At 49.0% G+C, this 27,409-nt stretch overlaps 1 protein-coding gene across 1 annotated transcript; it reads right to left on the bottom strand.

Moving 5' to 3' along the window:
- Window positions 1-1,831: 1,831 nt before the first annotated feature.
- On the bottom strand, window positions 1,832-12,263 carry TMEM171 (transmembrane protein 171). The gene is made up of 4 exons (XM_047778084.1): window positions 12,158-12,263; window positions 8,521-9,231; window positions 4,638-4,779; window positions 1,832-2,107 (listed from the first exon to the last, which is right to left on the bottom strand). Exons 2-4 carry the CDS (start codon window positions 9,158-9,160, stop codon window positions 1,912-1,914), a joined length of 978 nt encoding a protein of 325 aa, XP_047634040.1. The 5' UTR covers window positions 9,161-9,231; window positions 12,158-12,263; the 3' UTR covers window positions 1,832-1,911.
- Window positions 12,264-27,409: the final 15,146 nt, after the last annotated feature.

The following is a 27,409-nucleotide window of genomic DNA, read 5'->3' as shown; positions in this document are numbered from 1 at the left end:
GCCCTTAAAAAGGCTCTTGATTATATATGAGAACTCACAAGTGTTCAAAACTAATTCTGCCTGGAAGTTTCAGCTTAATCATTTTAAATAACAGCAGAAGGAAGTGGTGATAATCTACTCTTTGTTCGAATTTTAAAATGTGAATAATTAACCTTCCAGGGGGAAAAAAAAAGCAGAATTTTAAGAGCAGTTCAGTCCAATAAATATCCAGTTAAGAAATAGACTGGTACAGCCTGTTACCCCTGATTTATTGTGGCGGCAATTCCCATCAAATCAGTCATTGCTCCGGTCAAACTATTGGAGCATTAACGCCCTTTACATTCTGCCTTCAGGCACTTAAATGCTGGATAATACTGATTTTTGTGGGGATTATGGCTTGTGTAAAAGGCATAAAAATTTCACATTTTTGCTACATCAAATTTTGTTACCAAAATTCTACTTTCCTAAGAGACCTCAGATCCTAAACATCAGTTTGTCCCAGGTAGAACTGATAATATATAATGACTGTTTTTTAAGGTTTATACCTAGAAGTAAATACTTATTATTGCACCTGACTATACAAATGCTTTTCTTCAGCAGTAGCCTGATAAGGATAAAAGTTGGTGGTCCACACAGTTGGGCAGCTTATATACAGAAAGACATAGTCGGAGTTTCCCGTCATGGCGCAGCAGAAACAAGTCCGACTGGGAACCATGAGGCTGCGGGTTCAATCCCTGGCCTTACTCCGTGGGTTAAGGATCTGGCGTTGCCATGAGCTGTGGTGTAGGTTGCAGACATGGCTTGGATCTGGTGTTGCTGTAGCTCTGGCAGAGGCTGGCAGCTGTAGCTTCTGTTAGACCCCTAGACTAAGAACCTCCATATGCCTCGGGTATGGTCCTAAAAGGACAAGAAAGAAAAGAAAAGAAAAGAAGAAAAAAAATAAAGAAGAAAAGAGAAGAAGAAGAAGAGGAGGAAGGAAGGAAGGAAAGAAAGAAAGAGAAATAAAGGAGGGAGGGAGGAAGGAAGCAAGGAAAAAGAAAAGAAAAGGAAGGAAAGGAAAAGAAAAGAAAGAAAGAAAAAGAAAAGAAAAGAAAAGAAAGAAGGGGGAGGGAGGGAGGAAGAAAAAGAAAGGAAGGAAGGAAGAAAAGGAAAGAAAGAGGAAGAAAGAAAGAAAAGAGAAAAGAAAAGACATATCCTTCCTGAACCTCTCCAGGGGAATCAAGTTACCAAAATATCCCAAGAAATTTCTTCTCCAAGAGTGTCACATCTCTATAGAAGGCTTTTAGGGTATCAGCATGCTGGCAACTGTCCCAGCATCAATTACCAAATTATTCTAACTACCTTCTTTCAAAATGAAAAAAAAGAAGAAAAAAAGGAAGAGGAAGAGGAGGAAGGAGGAGCAGAGGGAGAGGAAAGGGAAGAAGAGGAAGAAGAAATAAAGAACTGAGGAGCTCCATTGTGGTTCCTCCGCCCCTGAAGCAATTAACATTGGCAACCCCATGGAGCAAGCTAAACATTAACCACTGCTTTTGGCTGGCCTTTGACAGCACAGGGTAGAACCTGGCTTTCAGAAATCAGGTGGTTGGGTTCAAAACCCAGCCTCACCATTTAGAAGCAATGTGACCATGAATAAGTTCATCAGCCTCTCTGAGCCTTTGTTTCTTCATCCGCCCATACAAATGACCCCACCCACCGACCTCTGGGAGCAGCAGGTCTCCAGGAGAGAACCAGCTTAAGTTCCTAGCCACAGGCGCTCTGCCCACCCCCCATGGTCTGAAGTACTGACAACTTAATCCGAAAGGTTTGTTACTGATGTCGATGCTGTACCAGGAAATTGGGACATAGCCGATGCTACTGTGCTTTTTTTTATTAAAAAACAAATTAAATAAAATAGTGATTGATTCTATATAAAATTGAACTGGAGTCCACGGTTCATGGTGGGGAAGGCTCAGAAGATGGAGACAAGGATGTAGTGGCAGCGGTTTCTTTTTCTTCGTATCTGGGAGGCAATTCGGATGAGAGAGAGGGAGTGTGTGAGGTCTCAGAGGATGGAGCAGTCCCAGAAATAGTATATATAGAGTCACAATCTCTCTCAGAGGTCACACCTTGGCCCTCAGGAGGCGGAGTCCTACAAAGAACAAGAGAGAACATGAAAGGGAGCAGAGGGAATCCGTCACACGCCTGCAGTACTAGGTTCTTTTCGCATGTTTAATTAGATGCATTTAGAAGCATCTGGAAGGGTCTGCAGAGTAATTTTTTCCATATTCTATCTTGCATAGATACGTTTTGACTTTTTTTTTTTTTTTTGTCTTTTTAGGGCCACACCCGAGGCATATGGAGGTTCCCAGGCTAGGGGTTGAATTGGAGCTGTAGCCTCCTGCCTTCACCACAGCCACAGCAACACTGGATCCTTCACCCACTGAGCAAGGCCAGGGATCAAACCTGCGTCCTCATGGATGCTAGTCAGAGTCACTTCCACTGAGCCATGATGAGAACTCCCATTTTGACTTCTTACCCCTTACTGTCCTCAGGGCTGATTGTAACATTAAGACTGTCCCACTCCTGTTGTCATTCCCCTTGTCATTGAAAAGACATAGGGTACAAACATATAGACGCCTTCTGAAAGGAACACACACGCAGTTACTCCGCTTCTTCATCTTCTGAGACAACTAACAGAAGGAAGATAAGCTTATACCAATAGAAAATTAAATCGTTCAAGCCAAAAACTTGAAGGGAAGCAGGAAAGCATACTGGTTAATGGACGGGCTCTAGCAAAGGGCAGACCTGCATCTCTGCATTTCTTCTCTGCTGCTTTCCAGCTGTGTGACCCCCAGCAAATTCATTAACCTCTCTAAACCTCCGTTTCCTCATCTGTAGAATGGGGGGTTATGACAGCACCTACTTTCTTTGTAGCTATGTCATGAGGTAATGTAAGAAAAGCCAGACTCAGAAGTTCCCATTGTGGCTGAGCGGTAATGAGCCCGACTAGTATCCAGGAGGATGTGGGTTCGATCCCTGGCCTTGCTCAGTCAGTTAAGGATCTGGAGTTGCCGTGAGTTGTGGTGTAGGTCACAGACACGGCTCAGATCTGGCATGGCTGCGGCTGTGGCATAGGCCAGCAGCTGCAGCTTCTATTTAACCCCTAGCCTGGAAGCTTCCATATGCCTAAAAAAAGCTTCCATATGCCCTAAAAAAAAAAAAGAAAAAGAAAAAAGAAAGAAAGAAAAGCCAGACACTGGCATAGGAACAGCAGCAGGAGTAGTTCTAAGTAGCAGTTGTAATAGCCATTTAATTTAGGGCTCTGGGAAGTTCGTCACTGGAGAAAAGAATACAAAAATTGGCTAACAGAGTTCTTCACATGTCCAGAACCTAACCTCCCTTTCATCCACACAGGGAAACCCCTACCTCCATCCCTGGTTGGGTCTCCAGCTTACCACCTGGTCTGAAGCAGAAGAGCATGGGCCTTAAAACATGAATGACCCGGTAAGGCAGTACCGCCCCCAGCATCTCTGGGGTCCTGTTTCTCATGGCTTTCAAAAAATGCACATCTCAGGGTCTCAGAAGTCCATTTTCCCCAAGTCCTGCCCATCCCTCCCACTCTGCCCTGTGACATTTGCCAGCCATCCTTCCTTTCCTTCCCACGCCCTGGTTTCCATTCAAGCAGGTAGAGAGCCTTTTCCGGGCCCACTCACTCTTTCCCAGAACACCTTCCCCTCCTCTCCGTGCACTCCCTGCCAGTCCCTGCTGCCTTGCCCTCTCGGCTTCAGCATCCTCTCAGCCCTTCCACCTCCAGCAGCTCATCTCGCTCCCGAGACCCGGCCCATGTGGTCCACAGCCGAGGCTCAGGCCTCGCTGCTTTCCCTCCCCGCTGCCACGAGCACCTCTGTCGTGGTCATTCCCTGTCACTCCCCCTTGTTATCTTGATCTCTGCGCTTCTTGACTGTTGTCCTCCTCGCCAGAATCCCTCCCTTGCTAACCACCCAGGCTCCTGTCACCTGGGGCAAAGCACTGAGATTTACGCTGTTTAATCTGACCCCAGGCCCACCTCCATATTTGTGGCACGTGGGAAGCAAGGGAGCTGGGGGTGGGGTGGGCGGTGATGCTTGTATTTCTCTCCATTCGATCCAAGAAGATGCTGAGGCCCGGAAGACAAATTCATATGAAGGGGGAAAGCTCAGTGGGGCCAAGTCAGGGTGCAGCTGATTTCAGCCAGTCGGCTCAAATACCCCCAGTAGATACTGAAACCTCCTGTACCTGCTGGAGGTCCCCGGGACCCGCGCACCTCCCCACAATCTAAAGGAGCCAAGCCCAGCTGAGCTGGGGCCTCCCAAGTTCGATTCTCATGCTCAGCTGGCTGATGGGTTGTTCAGCATTTTGCAAATCAGCCCTGCTACGAGCACAGAAATGCCTGGAGAAGACTTCCGGTTAACCCGGCATCCCCACTTTTATCACTGTTGACTTGCGTGCAGCCCAAAGTTTCCTGAAAGGTATTGTGACTATTAAGGTAATAACTCTGACCCTAATATAAGCAAAAAAGATGCTCATACTTGGATGGTTACGCCCGTACCATGGCCTTAAAGCGGATGTGGCCTGAATGGAGGCACCGGCTTGCAAAGGTCAAACGTTCCTACCCTTGAAGTTCACACGGAGCGTCTTACCCATAGTGAAAAATACTGTAATACGAAGGTGGACTTTCGTTTGGAAGCAAATCATCAGCGCCAGGACCTTGAGACGCTGCAGCAGCTGAAGTCTCAGGAAAATAAGGTGGTGGAGGGGGTGGGAATATTATCACAGCATCGCCTGAAGAAACAGAACATTTCGTGGAAGACAGATAAGTAATACATACAAGCAAAAGAGCAAGAGCCAAAGAAATTAATTCTGTATTTAGCCCCCAAGGTCAAGGTCACCTCTGCTGACTCTAGAACTTAAAAGTGAGCCTATCGGATTTACAGAGATGGATGGTAGGGGCTGCCAGAGGCTGGAGGCAGGGGCAGCTGGAGTTAATGTTTCATGGGAGCAGAGGTGATGTTCTGAATCGTGAAAAACTTCTGGAAATTGACAGTGGTGATGCCTGCCAACACCGTGAATGTTCTTAATGCCACTGTCCATTTAAAATGATTAAATTTGTAAAGTTTATGGTATGTCTATTTTATCACATTACAAAAAAAATAGTGGGCCTATATTTCCCAGCAAGTCTGAGCTAAAGCACTCCTGTGAGGCCTTTGCTACCACTCCCTCTTACCTCTCCGGGGATGTCTACTGCTGTGAAGCTTTTCTCATTTGCAACTTACAATTTGAATTCTCCAAAAGTCAGTTGCAGGAGAAGGTGCCTTTGTCCATCAAAGGCAGTTTCAGCCTCCGAACAAAGGACAGCACAGCCACAATACAACCCATCCTCATCCCTATTTCTGCAGCTGTGGCTTATGCTCTTGCAGAGTTTTTCGTTGTTTGTTTTTGCATTTCTGTTGTTACTGTTCACTCCAGAACACATCCCTGTGTTTGGGGGAGGAGCACTAGGGATCAGATGCAAGCTCTAATTTGTACCCCGATTCCCATACAGAATGCACCAGATGAGTTGCCCAGAATATTCTAGACATGTGGCAGCATCATCAGGAAGAGGTCTGAGGGTGGCCTCTGATAGGTTGACAGCACCAAATGACAGCTCGGGAAAGATGAAGGAGGAATGAGGACTTGACTTCCTTGCAGGGAGGAGACTGGTTCGCACTAGCGGCAGATCTGATGCTTATCCAGGTCGCTGCAGCCTTTTCTAAACCTCCCAGGGTTCCACGTGCCCATTAACTACCCCACCAGAGCCCTGAACAAGTTGCGTGCCCTCTCAAGGCCTCAGCCGCCACATCTGTCAATTGCAGGCCGTTACTGCACCTGCCTTGGAGGACAAGTGGGAGCACTGGGTTTGTGCGCAGGGTGAAGACGGTGCTGAGCACGAAACAAGCTCTCTGGCTGTAGCACAGCCTCAGGGGGGCTTCCTTCACACCCATCAGCAAGGGGCACCTATCTGCTTGTCCAAAGAAACACTCCCAACTGGAAGTCTGGCCCAAGGTCACCTCCCCCCCCCCCCCCGGCCTCCCCGAGGTAACTTAGCCTGGCAGAGAATGCATTAACTCCGTCTTTCCTTCTGCAAGGAGACGGTGATTCGAGCTTAAAATCTGCATCGCCAGCTGAAGCTTGAAGAAGCCTAACGGTTGTCTTGGGATTCTCATTTAATTTTTTTGGAAGGTCTTGGTAAGGCAGAGGAGGGTAGGTTGAAGGTAGGTTACATTACACATTATAGAATGAGGGGTCTGGGAATAAGCCTCTAAGCAGACCACTCACCTGTTGAAGCAGACAAGAAAGGGCTCAAAGCCCTTTATCTCTGAGGCTTATTTATCCCTCTGCCGGCCCTCTTGTTCTCCCCAGAAAGAAGTCCCATCCCCTGGGTTCCCCTTTCCACTATGTCCTGCAGGACTTGACATCCTCTGTGAGGTGACCACACACCAGTTTGTGCATCCAGGGTCCGGCCCTAGGTGTGCCTGCAATGCAGCTATTATGCATCTTCATTTATGCATAATAATTTTGTCCTCCATTCTGGGGAGAGAGCTGCCTCTTATCACCCCAGTTTCCCTCATCAGCCAGAACTGACCATTGACAGACAATGTCTGGTGTCTTACCAATTGTGCTGAAAGGCATGATTTTAAAAATAAAAACCCTATTCCATATTATCAAAGGCAAGAAAGACAAGGAATTAGGGCACCAAATTTTCACAGGTTTGATAGGACTTACAGGGTTATGTGGAAAAGATTTTTAAATGATGCAGTGCTAATTACAGACCCCCCAGAAGTCACTGCACCCTAGCACCAGCCTGGCTCCCTGCTACCCCCCAATTCCAGCCACCAGGAGGGAGGCTGGGCCTCAAAACTCCCTGATAGTAAACCCAGTGGGCACACCTCAAAGTGCCCAAACCAAGTAGAAGATCATGAGTGTATTTTCTTGGGCCCTATTGTATTCCTCAGAAAGACTGAAATCATCTATAGTATTGGGTGAGCCCTTCTGTCATGTAACAGCTACTCAGGACACTTGGCCAGAGATGAAACCAGTGGAAATGGAATTCCATCAAGGGCCAGGGAAGGGCACTGTGCAAGGGCCATAGCATATGCTTCCGTTAGGATCCTGGCTCTGACTCTTGCTAGTTTGTGGCTTTGGGCAAATCATTTGGGATCCCCTGTGCCTCAGTTTCTTCATTTTTAACATGGAGACACTAAGAGTATCTGCCCGAGTGGGTTGTTACAGGAATGAATGAAGGTCACATAACAGGCCCTTGAAGAGCACATCCCAAAACACTTTGGTACATATTTGGCCCAAAAACAAGCCCCATCTATGCGTTAGCTAGTGTTACTACATAGCTAATATTGGTGTTGTCACCACATGCATATAAATGCACAAATAAGGAGGCTGGGAGCTTCAACTCTGGCTGAACACAAGGACTGTCTGTAAATCCATCTGCCCTTCCTCAGTGAGGTCCGTGCCATGCAAGGCCCACAGCCCAGGGACATCCCGCAGTGAGTACTGCCGGCTCGACAGACAGCCCCACCCACGAGAAACATCTCACCGGCCATCCTCTTTCCCTGGCTTTCCCTCCTTCTGGAAAGAGCTTTATCCTTTCAAACTCAGGAAACTGAAATAACGGAGTGATTGGCAAAAGCGAGCAGCGATGGTGGTTTTTCCTTGACTGTGTCAAGGTGAGGCCAGAGCTACTGATGCTCTTCTGCGTGGGGCTGACTCTGGGCCGTGGTGATCCGGCTCTTCGGCAGAGCCCCCAGGGGAACCAAAGGGAATCCCTAGGCAGTCCACGGTGAAAAGAAGGGACCGATGCCGTCACACTCCATCTTCGTCTATGCCACTGCTTCCACACTCTGCCCCGCCCCTGAAGCCGAGGATGAAATTACAGCAAATGAAGAGCAATGCAGAAATCAGTACAGAAGACTCCCTCCAAACATGGCAGACCGACAGACCTGGGACAGACCCAGACTCCTAGGATGTGAATATGGAAGTGGGTCTTAGAGATGCAGTGCTCACTGTCTAGATAGGTGAAGTAAGGCCAGGCGAGGTTAAGGACTGCTGAGGACAGCAGGTCAAGGACAGCCAGTGACGAGAACCCATGCTTCCACCAGCCAGAAGTGCCCTAAGTGTTTGGTGTGAGAATAAGAGGTGAAAGAGGGTCACGTGGCAGTTCCCATGGGTGACAGATGGTTCCCAGGCCATCCGCAAGATCCCTCTCGCTTTCCTCTTTATTTGCCCTGTGACCACAGTCAAGGTCACAACCTAATGCCCCAATGCTTTTACTAGATAATAATGAATTTGAGGAAGGAAATGATGGGCTCAAGGATCCTTATGGGGCTAACGACAGCAGCAGCACTGTGTGTGCATGAGAGACAGAGACAGAAACAGAGAGAAGAAGAAAGGCCAGACCCCAGCACAGCTCAGGGAGACTTTGATGCTACAGCCAATGTGACGTGAACAAGCACAGGAAAGACAGCCACCCACCTACGGTGACCTGGACAGGCTCCATGTGCTGGGGCTGTCTCTCTTCACTTTCGGAAGCATCCTGGCCCCCATTCAAGTTGTTCCTCTTCTTAACATGAGCAACCACGAAGAAACACAGTCCCACAAGCACGATCAAGGGTCCCAAGATCTGCAGGGACAGGAACCCACAGATCTGGGACTCCGAGTCAGCAGTGTCTGTCTCATTCAGCGGTTCCTGCGCCCAGTCTGAGCCACACCCGGGAACCCAAATGCCCAGGACGCTGATGAGCATACCGCTCGTCAGAAACAGAAACCCAAAGATGAGACACTGGACAAACTGGCGGCTCTCCCCGCAGAGGAAGGCTCGGTCGGAGTCCCCCTGGTTGCCTCGCAGACGCCCCTCACTTTGCTGAAGTCGTGCCCGGGAGCGGGCCAGGATCACAGCCCCCAGCCCGACCACGGCACACGCGGGCCCAGCGATCTTCAGCACCATGCTGCAGTCTGGGAGGGTTTCATACTGGCACGCCTGGAACCCGAAGATGGAGAGCAGGACTCCCACGCACAGCAGGATGGCGCCCATGACAAAAAGGAAGAAGATGAGCTTGCTGACATGCCTGTCTCGCTGGACCCCATCTGACTCGGCGGCGGCTACAGGAGACATGGCCAGAAGGAGCCCCTTCTCCAGGCGGGTGGAATGCGGTGTGTGTCTTCCCTCCAGTGGTTTCCTCGGCTCTGCAGACAGAACCAAACACCAAATTAAAGTGGGCACAGGTGTTCCTGACCCGCCCTGTTCTTTTTCCACGAAATCACACTGGGATGAAATCATAGGGAATAGAACTTTATGCAACTAATAGGCTGCAGAACAATGAGCTGGCTCGTGAGTCAGAAGAACTGGCATTCAGAAACTCCTGAATATGTAATTTTATAAAGATATGCAAGACGAGGAAATGCAGTTACCATGCACCTAAGAGTATCTTGAAAAAAACCCTTACAACAAAAGTAATTGGGCGTGGCCTTTCCTGTTATGAGTCTTACAAACTCACTTCCCCAGGCTAAAAAAAACAATGGTGAGTGAGAAAGGAACCACAAGGATTATTTCTGACACCGCACATTTCATCACAGTTGCTCTGAGAATTTTCAAGTCCATAAATTTTCGATCGGTAACTAACTTTCCATTTCCTGTTTTAGAAGGGGGCCACTTTCCATTCCGTGCTTTATTCTAAGGCTACCTCCACAGGAGACCCAAGTTTCTCAGTCGCAATTGAATGGGAAGGATGTTCAGGAACACAGTGGGTTTGGTGGATTTTCAGTTAATTCGGTCAAAATGTGATTCTTGGGTTCTCAAACAGGCACATATTGGGACTGCCCTGAAACCTGGGGGCCCAGCTGCTGGGGTCTGGGATGACCCAGGGAGTGTGGCACAGGGGGTCAGGTGGAGCCTTGTCCCCCAGATGGGCCAGTGGCCTCTTCCTTACCCTCCTCCGTGGTGCCACCCACTTCCACAAAAAGGTTTAGGCTCCATTAAAAATAAGCAGCTGATAAATCACCAATTCCAAAACACTAAACAGCAGCAGAACTTGACTTTGAAAGCAGAGTATCTGTGAAATCAAGTGGGAAAGCACCTTCCATAAGGCCACCGAAGGCCTGTACTTCATGTATTAAATGTACCCTGTGTGGTGGGCAAAGAGTTGTCTATTTTACACAGACTGACATTATTGTCCAGTTATCTCATCTTACTCTAATGAATGGCATCTTTTTCCAGGACCCTTCAGGTTGAGGCACTCAAAAAGACAACCCAAGTGTGAAGGCCATTTTTACTTGCTCAAAGGAAGAAAACTTTTAAAAAACTTTGTGGTCACGTATAGGAGCTCAAGATTGAGGCACTAAAGCCAAGGTCATCTTGACAAACACAAATCATGTCCAAGTCGAGTCAGTTTGGGTCAAGAAAGGAAACAGCTGGTCTTATGCTAGGAAGTACTTTTCCAGGAAAAAGTGCAATAGCATCAAAATGAAGTTGGAAAAAGAAGGAAATATGGCTGGGAAACAAGCTGCTTCTTTAAACTTGGCAAACTATGAAGGTGCAATTAAGCTGAGACAAAGTATTGCACTAATAAAATAAAAAATAAAAAAAAAAGGACCCTGTAATCCTTTTGCTGCTCTGAAGATACAGGTGAAGGGTGTCTGCTACAAAATCCTATTAAGAATTCACTGTATTCCTGGTACTTTCGACTTTGATGTGGGTCATAAGGCCTCAACTGCCTTAGGCAAATTCCCAAATACGAGTATTAAAGTAGAGCCTAAAACTGGATTTGTAGCTTCCTTTCCATGGACTAGTGGACTAAGCACCTGGCACAGGTGTAAATCCCCCATCCAAAATAGCACGGTATGTGGATAGTGTTTTCTCTGTCTCTCTCCTGCTCTTTCTCTCTTCCTCCCCACCCCCAACCCGGTCCCTTTCTTCCACCCCTACTCTTATAGAGGCGCTCACAAAATGACACAGAGACATGGCCACTAAAAGGAAATTAAACCTTTTCCAAATAATAGCGCCCACTTCATTCTCCCAAAGCCAAGTCCGCCTTCTTAACACTGTTCACCAAAAGACATTTTCAAATCAGCAGCATCTCACCACGTCCAAAGCGCTGTGTGTTCGGGGCTCGACACAGAGCTGAGGTCCGTTACCGGGATAGATTTGCGGGTTTAGAGAGCCCCAGCGCCACACCAGCCCAGAGGGGCTCGGCGCGCGGCTCCCATGCGCTCGAGTTTATCGCTGCGCGGCTCCTTGCACACATCCTGGATCCTAAACCGCAGAGCGGCGGCTCCCGGGTGTGCAGGAACGCGGGGCCGGGAGCGCTTACCTGAGGCTCGGTCCTGCGAGCACGCTGCCTACGCCGGCGCTCAGCGGGCAGCCCCGGCCGTGGGCACCGGGCACAGCGCGGCGCCCGCCTCCGCCCTCGGCCTCCCGGGCACCGGCCAGAACCTCACACTGCCACCTGCACGTCCGGGCGCGGAGGGCGGGCCGCGCGGTGTTTACCGAGGGGGCGGTGCCGGGCAGGGCAAGGCTGCAGGGGCGCCGGCAGGGCAGGGCGGACTGGCGGGAGCTGGCCGCTGCCGGGTGATACTCTTCGGGGGCCAGGGGTGCGCCCGGCGCGGGGGTGGAGAGCGAGGGACAGACTCGGTCCCGGGCGGGTGGACCGGGTGGCTTGTGCGCCTGTGACCGTGCGCGCAAGGAATGCAGGAAAAGCCGCCCCCTCCTCGCCGCCTCCCTGGCTGGGGGCCCCAGGGGCAGGGGCCAGAGAGTTGGGGTTCTCCTGGATGTTCCAACTCGCGCAGCGACGGTGGAGATCCTGGAGGCTGGAAGGGAGCCGATTCCCTTCTGGGCCGAGAGCCCAGAATTCAAGGTGGGGGTGGAGGAGAAAGGGCAGCGCTGCCCCCTCTTCGTCGTGGCCGTCGCCCGAGCAGATTGGGGGGCCCCCAGATCCTGCTGCCACGCCCTCTGGGACGGGTCTACCCAGTGGCTTGTGGTCCTCCTGCCGCTCCAGAGACCTTGACTGGAGCTCCCCGACGAGCAGGTTATGGAAACACCAAATCACAGAAAAATGCGCTGCATTAGAGTGTACGGAGACTGAGGCAGGCCCTGGGGAGACCCTTGGACACTCACATGTATGCTCACAGTCCCGCTTTGCCATCGAAGCCCCTTCCCGGTTCTCAGTCGCTAATGATTTGCCGGAATTAAACCTGTAACTTTCCCTGCCCTTGAACCAAGAGTTTCAGGATGGGTGTGCTAATCCCCTTGCTATTTGTAACCTGCCCCGTGACACGTGACACGGATCCAACTGTGCCAGTTTCCACACCAGAGGTCAGGGCGCCGTGAAAGGTGAGTCAAGGGCTCAGCCCAAACACAGGAGTGCTGTGAGCCCCAGGGCCTTCCCCATTGCTGCCGCTTCTCCCCCGGGGTCCTGCCCACTTTGTCTGAAATCCAGTCAAGGGTTAATGGCCAACCGCATGAACCTTTTCAACGTGAGAACACTTTGCATACCTTGTACAGCAGTTGGTTCCCAGGCTCACTGTTCTCTCTGCTGGTAAAGAATGAGTTGGCTTAGCTGATTACAGAGGTGAGAAGCCAAGGAAGTGGTTGGAAGGAGACAAAGAGGGAAGGCTGGTGAGCATGGGCTCTGGGGGTGGGCCGGCTGGGTAGGTGAGACAGGACTGCATCAGGGAAGCCAACTGTGGTAGGATTTGTTGGGCCACTTGCCCTGGTGGCCAAAGATTAGTACTGTCTTGAATATCAACACTCCTTGCTTTGGGCCAGGTTCCATGTTATCTGCCTTCCCTACATACGGCCTGCGGTTCCTAAGTGTGTGTTTCCAGCAACTCAGAGAAGGCTGCAGCCAGAAGGCAACAGGGGATCAAAAAAGGTCATTTTTCAGTGGAGGAAACTACAGCCCAAAGACCTCCACAGCTGGTTAATGTGGAGCAAGAGCCTGAACAAGATGTACTGACTGATCCTCCTGGGTTCACCTGTCACCCAGAGGACATATGATGCCACAAACTCAAAAAAATGGCTTTTATTGCTTTTTTTTTTTTTGATTCTTATAACAATACAGACACTGTATCCCAAGGACATTGCAGCAATTGTGTCTGGGTGTAGCTATTCTGGTCAAAGTGTCAGGATATACCACCTGCTGGGAGCGCCTGAGAGCACACCCAGCTAACCAGCAAATAACCAGCCGTGGTGATTACACAACAGCCAGGGGCACTCGGCTTTCTAAGAACTCAGTCCTGACCATAGGATTTGCCTCTCCACACAGGCCTGCTAGCAACGCCTTTCTGTACAAGGGGATTCCTTTCTCCTCTCCTACTCATTCTTTCCTTCTCCCTTGCTTGAAACTCAATCTCTGGCCACGTCGTGTCTGGACCTGCAAGGGGCCTGTTGATACAGCTGCCCCTCTGGTGCCACATGACTGCAGACTGGCCACACATGACAGATTCGAATGTACTGGCACCAAGGACAATCAGATTAGCCTCCACTTGGGATGTCTGCCCCTTGGACTGTTTGTGTCTTTTGGAGCCTGTTTGACTAAATTAAACTCCCTGGAAATCGATCATCGGTCAAGTATGAAAGACATGTCCACCAGCCCTCAGGTGCTGGTCTTTGTAACAGACCTGTTCTTAGGAAAGAGAGTGGCTGACCTTGGCACGATCTAAAACTCAGTGGCCTTTTCCAGCCTGTGTGTTAGTAGAAAAAGATCAGCCCAGATGAAATCCTTAGAAAAAAGGCATCAGAACAAGCTTTAAAAGTGGATGGACCTTGAATTCAGGAAGTGAATAAGGAGCATAAAGCTGAGGAATGCATTCATTTATTCATTCAGCAACTATTTATTGAGTGCTGACCACGTGCCGATACAAAACACGAAACCCTTTGCCTTGCGGAACATATATTTTCATGAGGATAAAGGCAATAAAAGAGATACATAAATATTAGAATATTACAGAATATTAGAAAGTAATAAATGCTATGGAGAAAAAAATCACGAGGGGGGAAATTCCAATTTCGATAGTGTAGTTAAGGAAGGCATCTCTGAGAGAGTGGTATTGCAGCAAAAACTTGAGGGTAATGAGAAAGCAAGCATCTTTATTTTTTTTTCTTTTTAGGGCTGCACCCATGACATATGGAAATTCCAAGGCTAGGGGTCAAATCGGAGCTGCAGCTGCAGGTCTCTGCCACAGCCACAGCAACATGGGATGAAGCTGCATCTGCAACCTACACCACAGGTCACAGTAACGCTGGAACCTTAACCCACTGAGTGAGGCCAGAGACCAAGCCCCTGTCCTCATGGATACTAGTCAGCTTCATTACCACTGAGCCACAACAGAAACTCCGCATATTGATTATTATTGCAAGAGAAACTATCACCAAAATACAGTGCTTTAAACAACAAAGATTTATTCTTTCTCACAGTTTCTGAGGGTCAGGAATCTGGGAGCAGCTTAGCAGCTTGGGTCTGGCTTGGGAGCTCTCATGAGGCTGCAGTCTAGCAGTTTGCATCCCCTGCCTGGGGCTGGAGACTTTGTTTCTAAGGTGGCTCTCTCCCATGGCTCTTGGCAAGAGGCCTCAGTTTCTCACTGTGTGTACCTCTTCCCAGAGCTGCTTGGGTGTCCTCCTGACATGGTAGCTGGCTTCCCCTAGGGTGAGTGATCCAAGAGAGAGACAATGAGGAGGAATCTGCAGGGCCGTTTATAACATGGTCTCTGATGTCCCATACCAGCACTTCTGCTTTATTGTATTCCTTAGAAGTGAGTCACTAAATCAAGGAGAGGGGGGTTAGGCTCCACCCCTTGAAGGGGAGAGTTACAAAGAATTTGTGTACATATTTTTAAATCATCACAGAGAACTGTGGTGATAATTTGGGGAAGAGCACTTCAGATGGAGAAAACAGCAAGTGCAAAGGCCTTGAGGCAGGAGCAGCTACAGCATATTCAGGGAAGAACAAGAAGCCAAGGTCACTGGAGCAGGTGAGCAAGGGCAAGAGGAGTAGGAGGAGGCCAGAGAGAAAAGGTGTGTATGCCACATCACCAGATTTCATAGAACTTAGTGGGCCATTGTGAGTACTTTGAGTAAGATGAGAAGCCAGCCTTTGGAGGGCTTTTTCGCTGAGTGTGGTGTGATCTGACTTATTTTTAAAAAGAAAAAAGAGGCTTCTGTATGAGAATAGCCAGAGGAGGAGGAAGAGTGGATGAAGTGACCATTTAGGACCATTAGGGACCATAATAACCCAGGAGAGAGATGACCATGGCTTATGATAAAAGCGATTTGAGGGAGTTCCCTTCATGGCTCAGTGGAAACGAATCTGACTAGCATCCATGAGGATGCAGGTTCGATCCCTGGCCTCGCTCAGTGGGTTAAGGATCCAGTGTTGCTGTGAGCTGTGGTGCAGGTCGCAGACACAGCTCAGATCTGGCAGCTGGAGCTCCAATTCCCTAACCTGGGAACTTCCATATGCCATGGGTGCAGCCCTAAAAACAAAACAAAACAAAACAAAAAAAGCAATTGGTTTTTGTACATATCTCAAATATCTCAAAGGTAGAGCCAGTGGGTTTTGACTCCAAGGTTTTTGGTCTGAAGGACTGGAAAGTTTGTTCTGTCATTAAACAAGACTGAAGGCAAGACAGGTTCGAGGGAGAGCTTTGGAGTTCAGTTGGGGGCATGTTAACTTTGAGATGTCCATTAGATGTCTCGTCTGAGTGCAGGGTTGAGTAGGCAATGGAATAGATACGCCTGGAGTTCAGGAATTCTGGAGTTCAGTGGTCTGTCGGTGATGCTTATTACAAAGTCAGGAGGGCAGGGCCCATCCTCTGGAAGAGTTTACATGTGCCTGTGTGGCTCCTGAGGCCTAAAGCAAGGGGCAGACCGGTACCTGACACTTCCCAGGGCACTGCCAACCTGGAGAAGCAGCTCAGGACAAATGATTGGCTCAGGGTGGTAGAATTCAGTATCGTCATTTTTGGGAATTCCCAAGATAGCAGAAAGTCAATTCATCAGTTGAGTCTTCTGGCAGCTCCTCGTTTCTCTTTGGGTCACTCCCGGTTCTGCCTCAAATTAATCTCAGCACCCAGAAGCCTGCATTCCTCTCTCCCAGTTCCTCCCTTAAGGCTAGTGTACAGGAATTTGCTCTCTAGCATTTGGTCTTCAACTACTATTCCCAGGGCTCCCAGTGATGCCTCTGAACCCAGCCAGGCTGCCTCTAGCTGCCTGCCCCTGCAAAGGGTGCTGCAGTCAGGGGAGGAGGGGGCTCTTGGTGCATTTTCCTCCCCCATCACCCCGATGTTGGATGTAGACCCCAGGACCTGAGAACTGTGTGTGGGGTCAGATTGATTGATTTGGCAAGTTTGAATTGAGGGTTTCAATTTGGACCCTTAGCTGACCCCCCAGTGAAAAGACAAATCCTTTGCAGAGTCCTTTTACTGCCTGGGTGGGTGCTGTTGATTCTGCCTGGCTGAAAACATCTCAGCTTGAGTGCAGCTAGCCAGACCCAGGGCTATGGAACACAGAGAGAATGAAAGTAAGGATTTGCCACTTGATCATGTCAGTAGAAGCCTCCAGCCGGTGAGGGAGAGAGTCAGAGTGGCAGTAGACTGGAGGAGGCCAGTGTGTTGACAGCAAGGGTTTTATGGAAATGCAGTGGTCTTCGGTCTCCTGGCATCTGCCGTTGGCTCCATCAAACATCTATAGCTCACTGGGTCCCAAAGAATGAATTGTTCCTCCCTGGCATATAAAAGGGGAGGAGCCAGACCTCAGTTTTGATCTTGGCTTTGCCACTTATGAGCTGTGTGCCCTTGGGCAAGTAAGCAACTTCTCTGTGCCTGAGTGCCCTCATCTGTGATATGGAAATAAGCAGATCTACCTCAAAGGAGGTCTGAAGGAATACGTTTCTGGCACATGATGGGCCACCAGTAAACATATGCCAGCTGGTCACCTCATCTTCCACGTGCAGCTCTTCCCCCACAAGCTTCAGGAAGGTTGATCTGGCGAAGCCATAGATAAGGAGGTACAGAGATAGGAGAGGAGGCGAGATGGATGGTCAGTGAGAACACAGAGAGTCGTGTGGATGTTGAATGGCCAGTTTGCAATGGTTGGAGCCACTGCCAGCTCAACTGGCCTCTCCCGGAGGCATATCTCCCTTACATCTCAGCATCTTGCAGGTATACATGTCATGTGATCTCAAAAACTAGCCGCCCAGAAGGTCACCCCATGTTATCTGCCTCTGCTCCACCACTGTCTCCAGCTGCCCAAGCTTCTGGAAGGCACCTTGCTACGGCTGGTGTCCCTGGTGGAATATGTGGGGCCCTACCGGGGACCCCCCAGCCAAGAGGCAGCCGCAGTTCAGTGTTGGACCTGCCTAACCTCTCCTATGTCCATCTCCGAATGTCAGCACCATCCCTGCACTCTGGGTTCTGGCCCTTCTCTTCCTGGCTGCTGCTGCTGATTCCAAAAGGATTCCGTATCCAGTGTTTCAAAAATATAGCCAGGTGAAAATAAATGTGAAAGTAAACGAGAGAAAGAAAGGAGAAAGGAAAGTTTAACTGTATTTCCTGCCTCGTTCAAACGGCTCGTTGTTAACATGTGAGGCGGGCTGGAATCCTTTTGACATTATACATACAGGTCACTTACCCGTTTTAGGATCAGATTTGGAAACTTATGTGAGACACTTGGAGATGGCTCTCTGGATGGCTCAACCCAGGCACCTGGGAGAGGGCCACCTGACCACCGAGGCATGGAATATGGGGACCCCAGCAGCTGGCTGGGGGTCCAGTAGGCAGGGTGCAGCCTCCCCGGGTGGCCTTGGTCATCTCCTGACAGTCACACACTTGAGCTCTGGCTTCTCTGGCAGCCACTATTGGCCTACAAAGTGAAGCACGAAGAACCTGGACACTTGAGAGCTGGCGTCTGACAAATTAAAAGCAGTTTGGCAAGAAGCCACCTCCCCAGTGTCCCGGATTTTAACAAAAGGCTCCTTGTCACAGCTGCAGAATACAGGTGAAGCCAAGGCTTGAGGCGGTGTTGATTCCGAAAGAAGGAAAAGAAAACTGCTCTTGGGGTTTTTTTTCCTCATTAACCTACCTCAGAAGGTTATTGAATGGATTAAATGAATACAGAAAGACCTACTGTAATTTGTGCTTGGATGCAATTCGGGGAGAAATATTTTCTCCTAAATAATGATAACAGCTAAAACCCTGCATAAAACCTGCTCTGTGTTTTCCACGATGCACAGGTCTTACTCGCTTACATTTCATAACAAGCCAATGAGGTAGGTATTGCTGTGCCCTGTTGTACAGAAGCACAGAGAGGTGAGTGAGTGGCTCCTGCTCTGCCAGGAAGCGGCAGAGCTGGGATGACGCACCAAGCTTCTGCCCTCTCCGGGTGAGCCTGAAGAACAGCCCACAGCATCCTTTCTCCCTGCACATGGCAGGTAGCCACAGCCATTTTTCAGTGTCAGTTTCGAGTCATTCAAGGGAAAGCTAACAAGCTCCCATTCATCCTTTCATTCTCCAACTAAATATCATTCCCCAGAGAGACCTCTTCATCTAAATTGGCCCCAGTCCCCACCCTGCCTGTTATTTCGGAGTACCTGCTATTTTTCGCTTAGGGCACTTATCACAGTACGATTATTTATTATCCCTTCGAAATCACTTCTTCCTACCCTTTGCCATTTAAACCATCGTGGCATGTCACCTTCTACTCTTCCTGTCGCTATTATCACCAACCTCCCAGGTCTCCTCTCATCTGGCTCTGGTTTTGGCATGTGGCACTCAGTTCGCTTCCATCCCAAATCCTGCCTTAATCGTGGATGCTTTTACCTTTGCGTGGATGATACCTGGCCTTCTCCTCTCCTGTCCTTCCTTTCTGTCCACCTCAGGGGACACCTCCTGCCAGCTCACCCTGGATCACAGCTGACCGAAACAGTGATTCCTGAAAACACAGGAACTGGACTATCTCCATTGCATTCATCTGACCACTTAGAGGAAGACTACGTCTTTCTTAGGTTCTGAGGCCTGCCAGGTCAGTGGTGCTCTTTCTGATGCCCTGCATTACTGGGTCTGTGTCTTTTTGTTCTTTTCTTTTCTTTTTTGGCCACCCTGGGGCATATGGAGCTCCCAAGCCAGGGATCAGATTCCAGCCGTAGCTGCGACCTAAGCCACAGCTGCAGCAATGCCAAATCCTTAACCCACTGTGCCAGGCTGGGGATCAAACCTCCATCCCAGCACTCCCAAGAGGCCACCAATTCCGTTGTGCCACAGCGAGAACTTCTGGACCTGTGACTTTTCAATCACACCATCTGCCACCATAGCCTTTGCTGTGCAACTGAGCACTGCTGGTAGAAGAACAGCTCTAGACTGGATTGCTATCTTTAAATCAGTGTCCCCAAACCTTAGGGCCCTCAGCAGTGCCTGGCATCAAAAAGCCCATTTTGTTCCTACTCACTTTCCAACAACTATTTCAGCAGGTGACCCAAAGCCCAGGGAGCCATTTCCTCCATTTCCAATGGTCCAGGTTCTTGCCTGGCCAGTGTGGTTCTTCAAGGGAAGACAACCACAGGTAAACCCTTGAGCAAACATGCTCTACCTAGAATGCCCCTGACAAGGGACCCCGGGGGTACAGCTCTTGAACTGGTTCTCAAGTGCTTGGTTCCTCAGATTCTAGCCTGAGTTGGGGGCTTCAAGCCCTAGCCACCTGCTGTGACAATGCCTGCTGGAGGCCAGCTCCGGTGGCCAGGGAGTGTATACTTTCCCAAAGGAGAGGGATGGACGTCGGCTTTTGCAACAGAGACAGCCTCTTTGTCCCTTCTTTCAGGGCGCTGGACTGCTCAAACTTTATTGGCAACAGTGGTTGATTATATAGACAGTTTTTCACTACACATTACATCACAGTGTTAAAAGTACATTGGTTAACTATTACATGGTATAGCAGCTATATATCATGTTTTAAGATCTCTATCTTAACTAAACTTAGTACTTTGAAGAGGCCATAGACACAAGAACTTGGCATTCACAAACCTTGTTTGTAGACTGGTGCTTATCTTCAAAGTGTTATGGCAGGGAGATAGTGTAAGTAAATATAAACCAACTTAACTAAACTAGCTATCACTTAAAAGCTTTTAAAATCAAAGACAAAACTCATAGCTAGGTTTTTTGGATGATATATGTCTAACTTCTATGAACCTCATTAAGATCCTAACTCTAAAGTTTACTATATAACTAGTTAATAGATAAACACTATGTTTTAACTAAGTTGGATTAAAATAGGGGAAAGTCCTTCAGGATGAAATTCTTATTATATTATTGTTGTAACGTTGTTAAATCACAAATCACCACAGGAAAATAAGAATGGAAAATAAGAATAATAAGTAAATAATCAGGAAAGACTGAGGAAAACTGAATAACAAATAAAACAACAGGAAAGACTAGGTCACCCAAGAAACAATCCATGTTCTCCGGCACAAACATGGAAATTGTTTTCCCAGGAAAGCCCCAATTCTTCCCCATAAACATCAAAATGAGAGCTGTGTAACCTGAGGCCTGCCCTCGGCTTGTACCGTGCAGGCAGGCTTTCATCCTGACCAGAGGCCCACCTCCGGCTTGTACCGTTCAGGTGAGCGCCCTTCCTTGGTTAGGAACCTGCCTTCAGGTCTTTCTTTACCATCAGGCAAGGTCCTTGTTTTGAGTCCCTGCATTTTCTCAGCTCCCCGCAAATGCCTGTTTTCCCTTCACAGTGACTTTGTCCTGACATGGGACCCAAGTCACCTTTCTAGGCTCCCTGCCTTGTCATGAGGTCTTCCTTGAGGCCTGTGAGTATTTCTTGCTGAGGCCTAAGTCAGAACCACCTTCATCCTTCAGCAAGACGTAGGAGAAGAAAGGTAATGAGCTTGAAGACACTGACTTGATTAGGGCGGCACAGCAAGGATTCTCTAGGACCCAGGAAGCATCAGGCCATTGGATGTCCTTGTCACTGGGCTGTTGGCTGCCCCATGACGGGGTGAGCCTCTGATGCCTTCCCTGTGGGCAAACTGACCTTGCCCGCATCCCCTCTAGGGTAGGATGCCTCTGAAATCATAGTCAACCCACAGGTTTGCATACCTCTAATTCCCCAAAGAAAAAGCCCATCACTAGCATTCATTGTGCCAGTTAACAGGCCACCGATTTCACCAAGAAACCACACTTTGGACCTTATGCTAATTGGCCCAGTGGAGGCTGCACAAGCCCCTATGGAAGGCCCCTGGCCTGTGGCCTTTCTGATCTTAGCTGACTTCCCGATCCCTGCAGCCTGGATATCCTAGCTGAGCTGGTGATAGTTCTACCCTAAGTGGCGCAGACACAGTATCACACTAGCTGCAGAATTTTAAAGTAAATCACAGACTTTTAACAGTGAGTGTTGAACCACTGACGTATGTGTATCCTATTAGGTATCCTTTAAAATAGGTATGTTTTATTTTTCAATGTCAGCTTTTATAACATGATAAATATAAATCCTATTTAAATTTATGATGAAAATTTTACATCTAGCATTTTATTTATTTATTTATTTATTTTTTGGTCTTTTCAGGGCCATACCTGTGGCATATAGAGGATCCCAGGCTAGGGGTCTAATCGGAGCTACAGCTGCCAGCCTATGCCACAGTCACAGCAACGCCAGATCTGAGCCTCATCTGCAAACTATGCCACAGCTCACGGCAATGCTGGATCCTTAACCCACTGAGCAAGACCAAGGATCGAACCCGCATCCTCATGGTTGCTAGTCGGCTTAGTTTCCGCTGGGCCTCAGCAGGAACTCCTACATCCAGATTTAAATGAGCAAGAGGGTACATGGTTTACTTCATGGTCACTCGTGGCCAGGCTCTCTTGGTGACGGTGGAGGATGTCTCCTTGGCCTTCTTGCCTTTATGGCTCACCCTCTTCCCGGAGCACTCAGAGCTCTGGGCTCCAAAGCTTTAGGTGGAGACGCCTATACAACACAGCTGAGGTCCTGGGATACCTCCCAGCAGACGGGGCCTCTGGCCTTACAGTATATAGCTGAGAGACTCCTCAGGAGATTCTTCCAGAATAAAAAAGATCTGTCCTTGGGGGTATGCTTCCTCCTCTTAAACTAAGAGGCACTGGTCACTTAAATAGCAGCTTTTCTCTTTAAAAAAGAAAAGTTTTACTTTACCAGCACCCCCTTCACAACACAATTCTCAATGTGTTGGGGTTTTTTTTTTATTTTCTCTCTTTTTTTTTTTTTTTTTTTTGGTGTGTCTTTTTAGAGCCACACCTGCAGCATATGGAGGTTCCCAGGCTAGGGGTCCAGTCAGAGCTGTAGTTGCTGGCCTGCACCACAGCCACAGCAATGCTGGACCTGAGACACGTCTGCAACTTACACCACAGCTCATGGCAATGCTGGATCCTTAACCCACTGAGTGAGGCCAGGGATCGAACCTGTGTCCTCATGGTTCCTAGTTGGATTCATTTCCACTGAGCCACAATGAGAATTCCTATGTATTGGGTTTTGTTTTGTTCTGTTTTCTATTTTCTTTTTACAGCCATGTTTACTGCATGTGGAAGTACCCAGGCTAGGGGTCGAATTGGAGCTGCAGCTGCCAGCCCCTTAAGCCACTGAACGAGGCCAGGGTTTAACCATATCCTAAAGGAGACAACGTCGGGTCCCTAATCCACTGAGCCACAACTGGAAACTCTGTTTTTGTTCTGTCATAAAGACTTGCGTGCCTTATTGTATGTTGAGCACCATGAGAGCAGGGGTGAGTCTGGCTTGCTTCCCACCATACTCCCAGTGTCCGGCAAAGTACCCCACAGGCCCATGGTAGGTGCTCAACAAATATTTACTGAATGAAAAGTGAGATGGGAGGAGTTCCTGTCATGGCGCAGTAGGTAATGAATCTGACTAGGAGCCATGAGATTGCAGGTTCAATCCCAGGCCTCGCTCAGTGGGTTAAGGATCCGGCATTGCTGTGAGCTGTGGTGTAGGTCGCAGACGCTGCTTGGATCCTGCGTTGCTGTGACTGTGGTATAGGCTGGCAGCTACAGCTCCAATTAGACCCCTAGCCTGGGAACCTCCATATGCCACAGGAGCAGCCCTAGAAAAGGCAAAAAGACCAATGATAATAATAATAATAAGATGGGAGATGAGATGCTGAAAGACGGAAATGGAACAGAACCAGGAGATCCCCTGTGTCAAAGCTGACGATGGAAGGGGAACCAGGCCAGCCGTCAGCCAATCACATCTAAGTGGATCTAAGGCAACTGGATAAAAGCCTCTGAGGATGGAAGATGAAGACAGACCAGCCAGGCCAGGAGCAGAGAAAATAAAGAATCCTGGAAGTTCCTGAGTCTGAATTTACCTGACTGACTCGTGACATAAATAATAGTTCCTTCTTACTGGCCCCTGGTTTCAGGGCCTCTGCATTCCCCATGTCCACCCCTCTGCCACTCTCTTTAGCAGCACCAGCTCATCTTTCATTTCCTGCTTTCTTGCCAGCCTTACCATGAACTCCTGCTTGTCTTCATTTTGTTCCTGTTCCATGGAGGTAATTGCTTCATGAAATTTTTAACTTCATCATTTTATATTTTTTTATTTTTATTTTTTGTCTTTTTAAGGCGTGGGGAAGTTCCCAGGCTACGGGTCGAATCAGAGCTATAGCTGCCAGCCTACGCCACAGCCACAGCAATGCCGGATCTTTAACCCATTGAGGAAGGCCAGGGATCAAACCCGAGTCTTTATGGATACTAGTCAGGTTCATTACCACTGAGCCGCGATGGGAACTCCTAACTATGTTTCATGGAAACCCATTTCCTGTCATGATCTCCATGTTTTCCTCTCTCCTTTTGGTTTAATTATGTAGACATTTTAAATCATTACTCTTTTTTTGGATGAAGGGAGTGCTTCACAGGCGAGATGTTTTTAGGAGTAACTTATGAAGAGAGCACTCCAGGCTGTAACAGGCACTTTCCTAGGACATAACATGAAGCACATGAGTTCTTTTTTTTAGACTTTACTTCTTCCAGGCCGACCAAGATGGCAGCTATCGAGTTCCTCATATGGAGCCGGGCAAGTATGGCTTGTGCCTGTGGTTCCACGTTTGACCCTTCCTCACCACATTTTGTTGGAGACAAATCAGGTCAGAGAATCCTGTGCTGCCAAGGCCCCTGCTTGTTCTCATTGCTAAATAGCTCTCAGTTGCCCCCCCCCAAATGGTGGTCACCTGCTTCTGGAGAACCACGTGTGATCGGTTTTGTGTGGGACTGGCACCTCCAATCCCAAAGGCAGCCTTCCCGCTGGAGATGTTTTCTTTCACCTGCCAGTGAGGGGAGGGGGGAGTAGCTCACCTTGCCTCACATCAGCTGACACGGCTACTCAGGATCTGCTCAGACTACCTGGCTCTCCTTGCACTGACAACTCTTTATTACATTTTGTGATTTTGCATTACAAATGTCCTCTAGCTTTCTCCAAGGGGGTAACTTGCCTTTCTGTTTCTCGTTGTCATCACTGTCCGGAGAAGAGGGAAGTGCGTGTTGTAAAGTGGGCATCTCGTTGGGTGGGTAGGATTTTCAATTTCGGTGATGGAGCAGAGGGAGAGACCATGATGGACAAAGATCAGAGGTTTGAAGAGCACTTTAGCATTAAGGACCAGACTGGTTTAGGCTAATGCATTGCATGTGATCAGGGGAAATGTGAGAGACATTTACTTGGCAGAAGTCAGAGGGGTGATTCTTTGGAAATCCTTCACTGCCAGACTGTGAGGTTTTTACTCCATCCTCTAGGCAAAGGAGAGCTACTGAGAGTTAATGAATGGGGAATTAGTAGGTTACACCATGTAAGAGAGGTTGAAAAGGGAGCGGGCATCTGTCAGCAGAGAGACCAAGGACCAGCTGTGGCTGACACTCAGATGCTGAGGTACCAACCTCACACCCGTCACACACATACACACACTCTTTAGAGTTTAATCGAGTCATTCACACATTATATGGTTCAACAATGATACGGAGTTCCCATTGTGGAGCAGCAGAAACGAACCCAACTCATATCCATGAAGATGTGGGTTCAATCCCTGGCCTCCATCAGTGAGTTAAGGATCCTGTATTGCCATGAACTGTGGTGTAGGTTAAAGACAGGGCTTGGATCTGGCATTGCTATGGCTGTGGTGTAGGCCAGCAACTGTAGTTCTGATTCGACCCCTAGCCTGAGAATTTCCACAAGCCAGGGGTGTGGCCCTGCAAAGCAAAACAAACAAACACCCCACAAAGATATAAGCTGGTTTACAAAAGACATATGCTCCAACCGTATGGGGTTAAATAACAAATACCAGGGCTATAGAATAGAATCCTGCCCACCCCGCCTTCCTGCACCTGATTTGAGTTCTTTGAAGACCAGGCCTAGTATGTGTGTCTTTCTCCTCGGTTTTGGGAGGAGGATGCATGAGAAAAGGGAGCGCTCATCTGACAGGAAGCCACCTGCCGTGTCTCTCCTGCACGGACCTGAACTTAGCAGGCCAGGCCACAGAAGGACCACAGAACGAGTCACGGAGAGACGCGGTGGACTTCCTTTCCTGGGAGGGGCTCAAAACTGGGGCAGTGGAGACCTCATGACATCTCCAGGTCCAGACTCACAGAGGTGACCCTGGGATTTGAGTGGAAAGGGAGGCGGGGCTTGGGGGCGCCAACCCACATGCTCACTTCAACACCCACAGGAGGTGATGCGGGGGAAGAACACCTCTTCTCCAGGCGCTGACCGAGGGCAGGAGCCATTTCTATCTCTCTTATACAAGCTGCCGAGTTTCATTTCAGGCATTCCTCTCCACCCCAGCAGGTAGATGCTTATCCAGGGGGGCCTGCTCGCCTCAGATGCGTCTTAACCTGCTTAGATCTTTCTGGCATTTTTCAATTTAGGAGACATCTTCTTTCCCCATGTGAAAACCCTTCGGTGGGGGTCCCAGCTGGGGAGCATCAACTCTACTTGCAAAATTTGTTTCTCTTTGGAGCCAATAAAAGGAACATGGTTAGGCCAGAAGACTGGCCTTGAGTGGGAGCTGGACAGTTCCTTTAATCTTTCTGCGCTTCGGTTTCCCCACCTGCAAAACGGGGTGGTGTGACCCTTCTCCTTGTCAGCCTTTACCCCGAGGCTATGGAACAGCAGTGCTTGCCGGAGCGGGAGGGGCGGCGGGAGCACAAGAATTCCTCACTGGTCCCCAGACTGTGGAAAGTGGGCCAATGGATCCATGCTTTGGCCTTAGTCCCGTCTGCTGACAGTTTGAACTTGGGTCAGGCAAGGAACAGAGGGCTCCAGTCGTGCCGAGCATGAGCAGAAAGGCGCAGAGGCTCAGGAGGAATCCTAATCCAGCTCTGCCGCTGCCTCGCAGGCCTCAGGGGCAGGAAGGGCCCTGGAGCTCAGGAGCGGAGTCTATTTTTTCAGCCCCAAGCCCTTTACTCCAGCTCAGTCTTGAGGAAGAGCAACCAGGAAGGTGCAATGTGTTAAACAGACCTGGGGCTGGACTCCCTCTGAAGACGGCTTGATCGCAGGGGTCCTGTATGACCTGCCCTTTCGACCTACGCACAAGGGAACTGGGAGCCAGAGAAGTCAGTATTCCCCTGAGACCACACAGCTGGTTCACGACAAAGCCAGAACAAAAGGGAAATAGCCCAGCACTCTCCCGTGTTGATGAAGATGGATTTCAGGACCAGCCCGGAGACGTGGGAAGGTGGGCGGAGATGGCAGCCAGCGGTAAGCAAGAAGCAGGGAGAGAACCCTTTCCTGGGGAGGATGAACTCCTGAAAGAAAGAGGTAACTCGACCTCTCCCCCAGGACGAGGGGAAAGTGATGTTCTCAGGAAAGGGGGGTTGTGGGGAATGGAGGCAGTCCTTTGAAAGGGGGTGGTGGCAGGAAGCACCTCAGCTTTCACGGTCAAGGCAGCTCTGTCACTGGGGAAAGAACGCCCAGACCCCGCCAAGTGAGCGTTGCTGTAGGTGCAGAGCTCCTGGAAGTTGCAGGAACTGGGATTTACTACATGATGCAAGCGAGTTTGTTAGGTAAGTATTATCATGCAAGTAAAGGCTTCCTAGTGCCTACATGCATAACTTGAATTAAAGCTCTTGGGAATTCAAAAACATTACGACATACAGGTGATAATAGCCATAGTAGTCTGATCCTTATAAAGGCTAAGGTTACTCCTCAAAGTGAATTAATATGTGGCCAGCAATAATGCTGTTAGTTGTTCAGCTGAGGTTATTGGCGGAATAAATAGCCTAATGACTTCAATAATTACTAATATAGGAATAAGTGGGACGGGTGTCCCTCGGGGCAGGAAATGGGCTAGTAAGATGCTTTTGTGGGTTTTTTTGGGGGTAGGGGAGCCAGTTGTTACTGTTG

This window comes from Phacochoerus africanus, chromosome 4 (assembly GCF_016906955.1).
Source record: "Phacochoerus africanus isolate WHEZ1 chromosome 4, ROS_Pafr_v1, whole genome shotgun sequence".
Lineage (NCBI taxonomy): Eukaryota > Metazoa > Chordata > Mammalia > Artiodactyla > Suidae > Phacochoerus > Phacochoerus africanus.
The sequence above is the reverse complement of the archived record's forward strand: the minus strand, read 5'-3'. Positions and strand labels throughout refer to the sequence as shown.